Source organism: Limanda limanda, chromosome 19, assembly GCF_963576545.1.
Source record: "Limanda limanda chromosome 19, fLimLim1.1, whole genome shotgun sequence".
Classification (NCBI taxonomy): Eukaryota; Metazoa; Chordata; class Actinopteri; order Pleuronectiformes; family Pleuronectidae; genus Limanda; species Limanda limanda.
In genome coordinates, this window is record NC_083654.1 from 19,225,248 (window position 1) to 19,238,347 (window position 13,100).

Genomic DNA, 13,100 nt, shown 5'->3' on the forward strand with positions numbered 1-13,100 from the left:
TCATGGCGGCTCTTCTCTACACCTTGGGAACCCCCCCCCGTGCATCGACCCCCCCCCCACCGCGGTGATGCTGCGTTGTCAAGCGGCTAGCAGCAGCAGCAGCTAGCTACGCCTACGGGCAAGCTGCTGTTAGCATCTGCTAGCTTGATTTGTTGTTGTTATTGTTTTTTTTGAACAACATAAACACGCGGAATACAAGAAGGAATAACGCAACTTATTTAGCTACAAACTCTACGCACGGACACAACACAGGTAAAGTACCAAGCTAGTGTTAGCATGCTAGCTAGCTGTGGTACCCGGAAGCTAACGAATAAACGAACACAGTGCAGCAGTGAACTCAGAATCATGTATAGAAGTTTTATTTGTGTAAAGTCAGACTTCATGATAGTGATGAAAATGCTAATGTTGTTAATTATCTCTGTTTACAAGGTGGTTTGGACTGAGCTAACATCAGCTAGCTACATGTAGAGAGCTAACATCAGTAGTGAGCTTTGGTGTGTGACCCTTTGAATTTAATATATGAATGAATGATGTTTGTGACGCCAATACATAAATTATGAATTTATTAATATGGTATCTGTCTGTATGATACAATGGTCAAAAGGGAAAGTGGAAACAAACTGGGCAGAGGGTTGTGAAGTGAATGTGCTTGAGTGAGTAGGGACAACATGTAACAACATTTTATTCAATATTATTTAAAAATAACTTCACGTCATCAACACGGGAGGACACATCACTAGCTAAATGTTGTGAGCTAACATTAGCTAGATGCTAATGCCTCATAGCATAAAGCGCTGCTGTCTGTACAGTGGTACTTGCCACAAGGATTAGCAGCAGAAACATTAACAAGTAATTAAAGAAAAACCAGCATTAATAAAAACTAATGTGATTAGATGCTTGAATAAACTTTTTCATAAACCGTGTCATCCGTTGTATATCAAACTTAAATAAGAAATGGTTCAATATATTTTTCAATAAATGTTTAAAATTCAAAGATATTACAATTATTGTTATTAGAAGTTAATACATCAAATATAAAGATATTTCCCTTTTTGAATATGATGGAATCAATAAACAAAGAAAATCAATCCCAGCTTGAAAAGATTAGATTAGATTAGATTCGATTCAACATTATTGTCATTGCACAGTGTAAGTACATATACAACGAAATGCAGTTTAGCGTCTAACCAGAAGTGCAAAAAAAGGCAGTAAAAGTGCAGAGTATTGTGCATATTAAAGTGAAAATGTAAATAAATTAGATCTGTACAGTAGAAATATATATGGAATATTACAGTCTTAACAGGAATTGTAAGATATAAGGACGATGAATACACTATGAGCAGGATAAAAATAAATATAAATATGAATACGCTATAGGCGGGGTAATACAGTAGTAAAAAAAAGTAACAGTAGTGCAAATGTTCAAATAATCAGTGGTTAGAGGAGGATGTGTGTCAATAAGAAGTATATGAGTATTGTGCATATTAAAGTGAAAATGTAATAATAAGATATGTACAGTAAGATACACATTATCAACACAATCACATATTGTACAGAATTCTGTCCTTGATAAAAAAGGGCACGTTTCTCTTCAAGGAATTGTTCTTCCTTAGAACAACAACAACAACAAAAATGCTTAAGATAAGACGATTTATTTCTAACCTGCAACAAAAGGAAGCATAAGAACAAATGCAGCAGTAAAATAAGTAATCTTGGAAACTCTGACGTCTATAATGTAATCTACGTGTGTACAGAGACATGAAATATCACCATAACAGCTTTATCTCCTGTGTTATTCCTCGCAGCTCTTCTGTAGCATGGATCCGACCTGCAGCGCCGCGGCGCCTCCAGCTGCTCTGACGGTGCAGGTGTGTTTCCCCGGCGCTCGCGCTGCCGTGTTGGACAATCTGAACCGTCAGCGGGAGGAGGGCCGGCTGTGTGACCTCTCCATCCAGGTGCAAGGTCACGTGTTCCGGGCGCACCGCTGCGTGCTCGCGGCGTCCTCGCCATACTTCCACGACCAGGTAGGCACTGGTGCATCATCCCTTAGGAAAAGCTGTGATTGCTTTGTGGCCACTTCCTGTTTCAACTGGTCCAGTGTATGTGCATTTTCATGTAATCTGTGTTTTCATGTGTGTTAGTATGTTTGGGGATTGCTTCTGATTAGGATCTTGTGCAGACGCAGATTATTTCAGCTTTCAAATCAAATCAAATCAAATCAAAGTTTATTGTCACATGCATACATATATTTATATTGTTTAATCTAATATTCCCCCCGCTTCACCCGGTAAACTGCTGCTTCATTTTGCTATGTTATATGTTATATGTTAGAGGTTATATGTTATATGTTATATGTTAGAGGTTATATGTTATATGTTATATGTTAGAGGTTATATGTTAGAGGTTATATGTTATATGGTATGTTTTTATTTTTAATTTTAATTTTTTTTTAATTATATTGTAAAGCCCTTGCCTGCCAGGTCACAAGATCACAGGTCACACTTACTACGTACTTACTACATATATATTCATATTTTTAATTTAATATTCCCCACTCCTTCACCCGGTTAACTGCTGCTTCATTTTGCTATGTTATATGTTATATGTTATATGGTATGTTCTTTTTTTATTTTGTAAAGCCTGTCTACTAAGTAGAGGTTGCCTGCCAGGTCACAAGATCAAAAGTCACACTTAATAGATACTTAGTTCACATATTTTCATATTATTTAATTTAATATTCCCCACTCCTTCATCCTGTAAACTGCTGCTTCATTTTACTATGTTATACCTTATATGGTATATGTTAGAGGTTATATGTTATATGGTATGTTTTTATTTTTATTTTTTTTGCCTTATTTTGTAAAGCCCTTGCCCGCCAGTTCACAAGATCAAAGGTCACACTTCACATATATTCATATTATTTAATTTAATATTCCCCACTCCTTCACCCAGTAAACTGCTGCTTCATTTTACTATGTTATATGTTATATGTTATATGCTATATGTTATATGTTAGAGGTTATATGTTATATTATATGTTTTTATTTTTATTTTTTTTAAATTATTTTGTAAAGCCGTTGCCTGCCAGGTCACAAGATGACAGGTCCCACTTACTACGTACTTACTACATATATATATATTCATATTTTTTTATTTAATATTCCCCACTCCTTCACCCGGTAAACTGCTGCTTCATTTTGCTATGTTATATGTTATATGTTATATGTTATATGTTATATGTTATATGTTATATGTTAGAGGTTAGAGGTTAGAGGTTAGAGGTTGTATGTTATATGGTATGTTTTTATTTTATTTTTTATTTTTTTTTTGAATTATTTTGTAAAGCCCTTGCCCGCCAGGTCACAATATCACAGGTCACACTTCACATATATTCATATTATTTAATTCAATATTCCCCACTCCTTCACCCAGTAAACTGCTGCTTCATTTTACTATGTTATACGTCATATGTTATGTTATGTTATATGGTATGTCATTTTTTTTTAATTTTTGTAAAGCCCGTCTACTGTGTAGATGCTGCCTGCCATGTCCCAGTGGCAGCTTTAAATCTGCACTGAGTCGTCTGGATGGAGCCTCACTACGTCTGTGCTCTTTTCTCCCGACAGGTGTTGCTGAAGAACGTCACCACAGTGTCTCTGCCGTCGGTCATGGACCCGGTCGCTTTCGAGAGCGTGCTGAGTTCCGCCTACACCGGCCAGCTGAGCATCGTGCACGAGGACATCGTGAACTACGTCACCGTGGCCAGTTTCCTCCAGATGTGGCACATTGTGGACAAGTGCACTGAGATCCTGAAGCGGCCCCGGGTGTCGGTGGACGTTTCCTCTGGAGAGGCCGCGGCAGCTCACCAGGGCCCGGCGTCCCGACAGCAATCCCCCAGCAGCACCGACTGCTTGAGTCTGGAGAGGGAGGGAAGGAGGAGGGAGAGGAAGCCGGACGCTCTGCCCCCCCTGGCGACCTGGAGACGGCCGCAGCAGTTTCCCCGATGGGGGCGTCCGCGGCCCTCGTCAGCTCAGCACTTAGCCGACACTCAACCCGACTCGTTCCCCGGCTACACGGAGAGTGATTACACCAGCTGCGAGGAGGCATGGGTACCGAGCCACGCCAAAACCAGCCACTTTGCACACGACGGACCCGGGCACAGCAGCCGGCATCACGGGGGGTTCGCCAGCGGTGACACGTTAAAGCAGAAAGTCAGGTTTCAACAGCGGGGGGCAGCGACGAGTGCCGATCGGCTGCTCGACAGGAACCGAGGAAGTGGGGACGGTGATCAGAACCAAGAGAGGAGAAAGAACGAGAAGAGAGAGATCGAGGCGGACGAAGGAATCGGAGACGATGCCGCAGAGAAAGAGAGCTTTGCACAAATGGGACATTGTGGTGAGATATAAAAGCCTCATGTTACTTTAACCAAAAATGCATTTAGCTTTTACTACAGACATTAATTACTGCTTTCAATGTCTTCTATTTATAAACAAACAATTCATTTGTTATTTCCTAACTTGACTTACTACAGGAAAAGGTTCTGGAATGCAAATACGTCTTTATATTACTCAAGGTTTGGGTTTTAGATGTTCACGGTAGAGACATGATACATGAATTTAGCTTCTGATACCAAATCTATACTTTATAGAACCGTAGTTTCGTAAAAAACAAGCTGTCACTTAAAACGTTTGCCAAAAAATATTGTTAAACTCCTTATATCCCTATCCTTATATCGAGCCTGTTCTTCCATGTTGGGTCGAGTAATCCCACTTTTCTTCTTCTCGGTACAGAATCTGAATAAATACACTCTAACGATCTGCCTGTGATTTGTTTTCTCCAGCAGATCTGCACCAAGCTTCAAATGCGAATGCAGAAGCCGCACAAGCCTCAGCAAAGACCAGTGCGGACGTGATGAAGGAGAAATTGCAGAGTGATCACTCCTCCAACCTGCCCGGTGTTCACGCCTACCAACCAGGGGACAGAGATCTGGGCCCGTCCTGCTCGGTCTCGGCCCGGCAGCAGTGGCAGTCGGGTCCCTGGTCTCATCAGGAGCACCGGCCTCAGGAAGGAGAGGCCGGCAGCGGCAGCAAAGAGGAGGAGGAGGACGAGGAGGACGAGGACGATGTGGATTTTGAGTGTTTCCCAGCAGGGACCTTCAGCAGAGACACGTATGATGAGATAGAGGACGGCACAGGACAGGTTTCCCAGAGGCCTCTGGTGCCTGCGTCTCCAGACTTCACCGCGGCAGCCTCCGAGGGGAACTGGCCGTCCACCAGCGCGGGACAGAGTGGCTCACTGACCTCCACCTCCACTCGCCACCTGTCCCCGTCCTCTGCTGCTTTCCCTCCGCCCTCCTCCCCCCCAGTCCCCTCTTCGTCCTCCTCGGTCTCCCTCGCCGGCGCCCCCTACACGGGGAAAGTCCACTTCTGCCACTGTGGCAAGGCCTACACCCTGAAGAGCATGCGTGACCGGCACGTGAAGATGCAGCACCTCAACCTCCGGCCCTTCGGCTGCCCTGTTTGCACAAAGTCCTTCAAGATGAAGCACCACCTGACCAAGCACCTGAAGACCCACGGAGGGCTGCGGCCCTACGAGTGCGGCCTGTGTGGGAAGAAGGTCATCTGGAGGGACAGCTTCCTCCGGCACCAGGCCCGGTGCGAACGACTCGCCTCCAGCTCCTCGGCCAACGGCAGCAACAACGCAAGCACGACTGCGGCGGATATGGACGACGGCTACGGTTACGGATTTGACGAGGGCGAAGCTTTTCTCGTGAGCGGAGGACAGGTGAAGGTGGAGGAGGTGGATTTCCACGGGGGGATGGAGGGCGGAGGGATGGGGGGGCTGCTGGGCGGCGTGCCTGGGATCGTGGACGAGCTCAGAACTCAGTCACACAATCTGAACACGGGTCACGTTTTTAAACAGGAGGCGAGTGAGGGCTTTGGCGGAAACTAAATATTAATGTGAAACATGTTTATGGCCCCTACACTGTATGTAGATGAATACATACGTGAAGGACAAGGAATCACATGATCACTTTGAAAGTCTGGGGACACGAATCATGGACGGTTTCTTTGAGAAGCTTTTTTTCATGTGCATAAATTAATATCATGGGTATTTTGAAGAAAACATGTTTCATTGAGGTGGTGTCTTTTTACATTTGTGCAGTGTCACGTAAACTGCGTTCTTGTTTAGTGATGCTGTAAACTGTACATGTTAAACAAGCCATGCTGTGAATGTACCCGAATAACTTTAAAGCAACACTATGTAACTTTTACATAACAACAGCGCCCTCTGCAGTCACGTGTTCATTATTCCTGTCGGGCTCCGTGTCCGAGCGATTACGTGGATTTCATGTAAAGAAGAAACTTACCACTTACTGAACTAAAACTCAACTGAACGCTGGATATTACCCATGATCCTCTGCTTCCTGAACCAGCCGGGAGCCACTGTACCAAATCCACCAAACTCCATTTAGGATTCTTCATATTTTAAAAGTTTCACGGCTGAATATTGGAGATAAACGCTGTTTTTTAACTTTGTGCATAGTGTTGCTTTAATTTGCATTTTGCACATCATTTCTTTTTGCCGTTGATCTTCATTAGAAGATTAGAACTCATGGATCAAAGCAATGTCAGTGCAATGCTGACGTCTACTCACTTAATGTAAAAGAAACAAAACAATCTTGGTTTACAAGTTAATAAATTGTTTGGATGTTTGATTGTCGGATGCTGTGACTCATTGTAAAACACTTGTCTCGAACCCAGCAGCACAAACAGCAGCAGCAGGGACCGGGCTGCAGAGGTCTCTCTTGTTCAACTCTGACCACATGCATGAGAGGTTATTATGGTCTGGTATGAATGGGGATAATATTTAATGCATTAGACGCTGATTGAAGACGTTCACTAAAGTCTGAACACAAAGAAAAGCATTAAAATGTCTCTTAACTAATATTTAGGGTTTGTAAAAGTAAGTCCTGTCTTATTGCCTCAGAAACCCAGAAATGTAAATGTAATAAAGTGAAAAGAATTGTCAAAGACTCTGAACTAAGAGACGACAAAAGATGTTTATTTCCAGTTAGGTTGAACATTTAAAACCCAAGGAGTTTTACACAATGTGGAAACACAACACTCAGTTTTCTGCTCCTGCAGCAGAGACACAACGTCAACAACCTCAGGAAAAGACGCCTTCACAGAGCTTTGGACGACACAGTTAGGATCGAACTCACAAACAGATCGAGTACAAACGAGAACAGTGATCCAACTCATTATGAACACAACTGAAAATGACCATTAAACCACAGAACATGTGAAATCAACCTCCTGCTCCTCTCGCTGCTTCTGCCTCAAACCCCTGAGCCACTTACTATCCGACCATCAACTCTAACAAACCTCCTCTTTCAAAATAAAACACAAACATTAAAACCTCAAACTTAATTTAAGACGCAAACAGATCACGTACAATAATAATAATAATAAATGAGATAGACGCTAAAGCTACGATATGGGACCAGTTGTATTTACACTTGTGTTATGACCAGTGCATTTAAAAGGGCATTTTTAATTCCTCTCATTGGACGGCATCAAACTGTACATGTTTAATAACCCCAAACAAAGCTGTTATTCAAAAACAATATCATTTCTTTTAGCTTTCCAGTTTCAAATGCATTTCCCTGCGACAGGCGTGTCAGTCGAGCTCAAGCAGAACCGAGGAATCGGCGAGATACAAACAAAAACACTCGTGTACAAAATGCAGACGACAGGAAACCAAACAGGAGACACCGTGAGAACAACAAACTCAAAGAGGGGATTTTTACAGTCGGATATTGAAGTTAAAGCTTCGCTAAGCCTCTCGTAAACAAATTATAATGACAAGATATCCGGGAGAAGTCGGATTAAAAGGGAAACAGTCCCCAGAGAGTGGAGATTACACCGTGTGAGTGTCTAGAGATTCACAAGAAGCTGTGTGTTAGTGAGTTAACATTTCTTGAGGTTGTGAGTCGGCCGCCTGCTGATCTGTGTCTCCTCCCTCGTCTCGTCCCGTCGGCGTCGGGTCGGTGGTTCGATCCTCGGCGGAGAGATCAGAAGATGGTGCTCCAGCGTTTGGGGGGTGGACGGGACTTGGTTTCTCCCTGGAGAGAAGAAGAAGAAGATGAAAAACGACTGTTCTCTCTCTGGCAGCTACGAGAAAATCTGTGGGATGGAGTTTCATGAAAGTCGATCTGATTGTCAAAGTGTTTCTTGTGAGATCCACACTGAAGATTCAGCCTCAGAGGAGTTGAGGTAGATCACGTGTGTGTGTGGAGATAATCAATGGATTTGAGTGTGTTTGAAATTATAAAGATGGCTTTATGAAAATGTTGCTCTTTGGTTTGTTAGTCTATTACGATGACAGGCTGCTGTGAAAGCATCTTGATGAATTAAAAGAATAAAACTATTACAAATGAAATGATGAATCTCTATTACCTCTGCCAAGGAGGTTATGTTGTCACCCCTGTCTGTGTGTTTGTGTGTTTGTGAGCAAGTATACACAAGAAGAACTGAACTGATTTCCACGAAACTCGGTGGAAGGACGTCGTTTACTTTAGCAAAGAAGCCATTAAAGATTGGTAGAGATCCGGCTTTAACACTGTGAGATTTTCACCATTTTCCAAGGAAATAATTCACGGATCTTGATAATAACAATCAGCCACATTTATGGAATTGATATCTATGAGTTTGTGTAATTTCGTGCAGCTTGATGGATTTAAAGGGGATGTTCGGCCTTGGCGGAGGTAGGTGCTCAGTCTAAAAACTGTATTTATTCACTACTCACTGGTCTCTGATGAGAGCATCACTGTTGCATTCAGGTAAACACAGACAGGGGAAGATTTCTGATGAGGTCCAGTTTTATTGATATATATATAAAGAGTAGATTCAGATGTGAACGTGTAGCGAGCTCACCAGGTTGAAGATTCGGGACAGTGTGCTTTGGTCTCTGCGTCTCCTGACCGGCGACTTTGCGCCTTCGGGACGCGGCGACGAGGCCTAGAAACAGATGTTCTGTGAGCACAGATGTGGACCTGAGGCCTGAAACCACGTTGGAGGCTGTGGCGCCGTTTGACCTTTTTATGCAGACTGTTAAATTCATTTTACATCGATGGACCTTTTTGTCTTTTATGAGATGAGACACATTCAACGTGTTTGCTTGTTTTGTTACAGAGAGCAGAAGTAAAAAAAACACATATCCACAAATTCAGCACACATCCTTGATAATGCACCTTTTTTTTTTACATGTATCTCTTTTTAACAGACCAATTTAAATCTTGTAAATCTGCAAAAGTAAATAAAAAGGGGCTCTGATTTCAAACCCCCCCTATTCCATTTTATTGGGTTCAACCTTTTAGTAATTGAATTTGTTTTTTTCACTGGGCTTTACAAACTGAATTTCATCTGTGGACACGGAAACCGAATCGATGTGACTTTTTGTGTAATAACATAACCTCTAAGAAATCGTACAGTTATCATAAGTTTAAAGGTCTTTCCATTACGTTTCGATATATAATCAAATTTCTACAGATTTTAAGATGAAAAATGGAACAAAGGGATGCAGGTATGTGTGGTTTCTCTGCCACAGCAGCAGCGTGAAGTGGAAGGAGAGAAAAACATGCACACGTGACAGGACCGGTTGCACTAGACAGAAACCTTTAGGGGGAAAGAAAAGAGAGAAGTCAAGTCTGCAGTAAACTGAGTGACACAGACGACTTGAGAGGACGTCAGAGAGGACACATATGTCTCACATGGGAGTGGGGAGACAAAACGTATGGATGAGTGAGTCATCTCCCGCACAAAGGAGATGTAGGTGTTAAAAGAAGAAAAGAGGTACTTAAGAGAAGAGGAGGAGGAGGAGGAAGAGGAGGAGGAGGAGAGAGGTGCAGGCCAAGAGGTCCTAAGAGAAAATGTTTACCGGTTGTGGTTCATAAAAAGCTGAGCAGTTTCAAAGTCATCCAGAAACAGCGAGTCGCTCTGGATTCAAGCAAAGAAGGAGGAGGGGGGGGATTAAGATTTATCAAATTTACTCATAAGCCAATAATCAGTGTTTGCAGAAATCAATGAATCTCTTCATGTTTCGATTGACCGATCACTGCTCAAGCTGCTGTCGGCTTTCGTTTGGAAAATGTCTCGATTCAAAAATGTGTAAAAAAGATATTTGTCTTTGAGGAAAGAAGCCGAACACAAAGCAAGAGAGAGGGTTAGGGAACAGGTGCAGTGCAGACAAAGAGCTCGCTATACGGGCAGATTCAAGTGGGATCATTGTACACACACACACACACACACACACACACACACACACACACACACACGAACACTCAGCGGTGCACTCAGAAGTCGGGCTTTTGTTCCATTGGAAGAGGAAAGACTGAATGACGTACCAAGCCCAAGACATCTCTCCACTGGACATGAAAGAGAAACATACAGTGAGATGATGAGATGAGGAGCAGTGAGAGAGCGACGCCTCCGACTCAACACATCAAACAATAATCTGGTCTCAAACATCACACAATCAGATCAGCAGCCATGTGTGTTAACGTCAAGTGTTGATCTTGAAAAGAAACCACATGTATGGACGCATGTGAATATTTCAGTTTTCCTCTGTGACGGCAGAAGATCTTAAGCTTCTCAGTCATTTGAATAATTCTTGGAAACAGGAAAACCTCAAAAACAGAACGTCCTGACAAAATACAGCCACGGCCATTTAGAAATATAATGAGGAACATTAGTATGAGACTCACCCTGGATTTAGGACGAGGAGAGGAAACCTGAAAAACACCAAGCGACACAGTGACTCACAGCACAGCAGGAAAACAAGATTTGAAGTTTAATAATTGGCTAAAACTTCAGGATGTTATCATGACGCCACAAAATGACTTCATCTACACGTTTAATGTTTGTAAACAATTAAAATGAGCTGTGATGTAATAACTATTAACATAAATCCAAAGAAATCCCACTTACAATGCTCCTGAAGAAATGCACCACAGCGTTTTCATTGGTCCGGCGTTTAGCGGAGGATTGCTGGGGCGAGGAGGCCAGGTGACCCCGGAACGACCCCTGTGAGGATCAGAGGTCAAGTACATGTTAACCACAGACTGTGTGTGAAGATGGACGACATGACAGACCCGCAAATATGAAGTCAAGCCCTCTTGATTGCCCCCTGGTGGCTAGCTGTTATAAACATGTTATAAACCCTGCCTCCTCTATGTTAGCAGACGTTTTTTTCCCGGTAAGTTTGGTCTTAGTTATTTGATGCTATAGAAACACAGTTAAACATCATGATTGACAGCTGACACTGACTCGTGAGTAGCGTCAAAATGTCGAAAAAAGATGTCATTGCACATATTTGGCTTCGAGAGAAAATGAAGATGCATCGTCCATCTTACAAACGATGTTAACGTCGTACAAAAAAATCACAAACTCAGATAATTCAACTGTGAAATCAAACAGAATTTAGATCGATATTAATCTGGTATTAAAACCCATTTTAACGTTCAGGCTCTATATAACTCTCCAGCATAAAAATAGGGCTTGGTAGCTCGAAGTTCTTTCCTGAGAGTTAATCCTCCCTTCACCCTCCGAGCCTCTCGATGTAATAATTACAATGATTATAGTAATTTCTGAAGGTCTAACGGGTCGTCTGGTCTCATCAGGTGAGACTGATGCTTGTATGAAGGAGGCTTCACACCACAGAGGACGAGACAAAGCTGAATCATGAAAACTCTGCACGTTTACTCAGTTAAAGACGATTCTATACGGAAAAAGAAGCAGCACGAACGAGTTAGTGTGAAGCTTCTTTATCAGATGATTCAGGTGTAACAGGCTGACTCTGTGGGACATGAAGCAAACAGGCAGGGTGACAGGGTTTTTATCAAAGTTTCTCCTGTGTGAATACGCAGAAATAAAGCTGAAGGTATAAGCCTGTTAAAAATACTTTCCTGGACAAAAAGTCAAGTGCTTTAAAGTGTGAGTCTGACCTTCTGCACCTACTCAGACAAACAGGCATGCGGGTCGGAGTAGAGAGCAGCTGTGGCTCCTGAGGCCCCCCCCCCCCTTTCACTGAGCATTGTTCAATCTTAAAAGCTTTCCTAGACTTGGTTGCTCTTTAAATTTCAAATGTTGGAAAAGGTTGAAACGCTGGAAGTAACGACGATTCAGGCCAAATTAATTTGTTCCTTCTCTCAAGTTCTAGTTAAATTGCAAATTATTTTATAATATTGTGTAGCGATGGAATTAATTTGTGAAATTTAAATTTTCTAGAGACTTCCTTCTCAATAAAGACGTATATTTCAATTAATCTACAAATTGGTGTCCAACTTGAAATTGGTTTTGTATAAAAACAGCCTGTAAAGAGAATAAAGAGTTTCTAACTGGGGAAGTGAAACCATCAACTTCAGGAAATTGTCCGTCAGGTTCCAAACTCTTAATTGAAAATTCTTAATTTCTATTTAAATTCAGTAACTCAGATTATGATTTGACCAGAGTCACAGAACCCAATACTGGAATCAAACATTACTAACACAAATTATTTGACTTTAAACGTTAAAGTTTAAAGATAATATAAAAAAAGAAAACTTTTCTTCTGAATCCGACACTCACCTTGCTCCTCTTCTTTTTGTCTCCCGCAAAGAATTTGCTAATCTGATCCATGACTCCTGGGTTCTTCTTCTTCCTCCCGAGCCCGAATGCGCTCTGCCCGGAGCTGCTCGCTGTAGCCATGCTGTGTAGTTGAGGTCGGGGGGGCTTGGCCGGTGTCTGATTTCTCAGTCGTCGTCTTCCTGTCTCAAGTCCACGTCCCACAGCTCACAGCTCCGTTTGCAGTGCTTCTGACGCTCGGGGGGGCCGTCTTTGAAGGTGTCGTCCCAGCAGTCTCTGGGGCACCATGGGACATGGGTAGGGGGGGGGGGGCCACAGCACTGGCTCGCCTCCAGGCATTCTTTGGAGCTTCAGTGGCTTGTGTCAGTCACTGCCGCCCTCCACATGCATGGGCCCAGCCATTGTTCCTCTCCTCATCGGCCTCACCCCCCCGACCACCCCCCCGACCACCGGGACAACAAGGCTCATCTCTGA

The 13,100-nt window shown here is 42.8% G+C and overlaps 2 protein-coding genes across 2 annotated transcripts; one reads left to right on the plus strand and one right to left on the minus strand.

Moving 5' to 3' along the window:
* The first annotated feature begins 75 nt into the window (after positions 1-75).
* On the plus strand, positions 76-6,716 carry zbtb22a (zinc finger and BTB domain containing 22a). The gene is made up of 4 exons (XM_061092958.1): positions 76-252; positions 1,806-2,024; positions 3,627-4,395; positions 4,841-6,716. The coding sequence occupies exons 2-4, from the start codon at positions 1,818-1,820 to the stop codon at positions 5,950-5,952; spliced, it is 2,088 nt and encodes a 695-aa protein (XP_060948941.1). The 5' UTR covers positions 76-252; positions 1,806-1,817; the 3' UTR covers positions 5,953-6,716.
* A 1,361-nt stretch (positions 6,717-8,077) lies between these two features.
* On the minus strand, positions 8,078-12,749 carry mbpa (myelin basic protein a). The gene is made up of 6 exons (XM_061093017.1): positions 12,630-12,749; positions 10,992-11,087; positions 10,769-10,795; positions 10,409-10,429; positions 8,940-9,023; positions 8,078-8,128 (listed from the first exon to the last, which is right to left on the minus strand). The coding sequence occupies exons 1-6, from the start codon at positions 12,747-12,749 to the stop codon at positions 8,078-8,080; spliced, it is 399 nt and encodes a 132-aa protein (XP_060949000.1).
* Between the last annotated feature and the right edge of the window lie 351 nt (positions 12,750-13,100).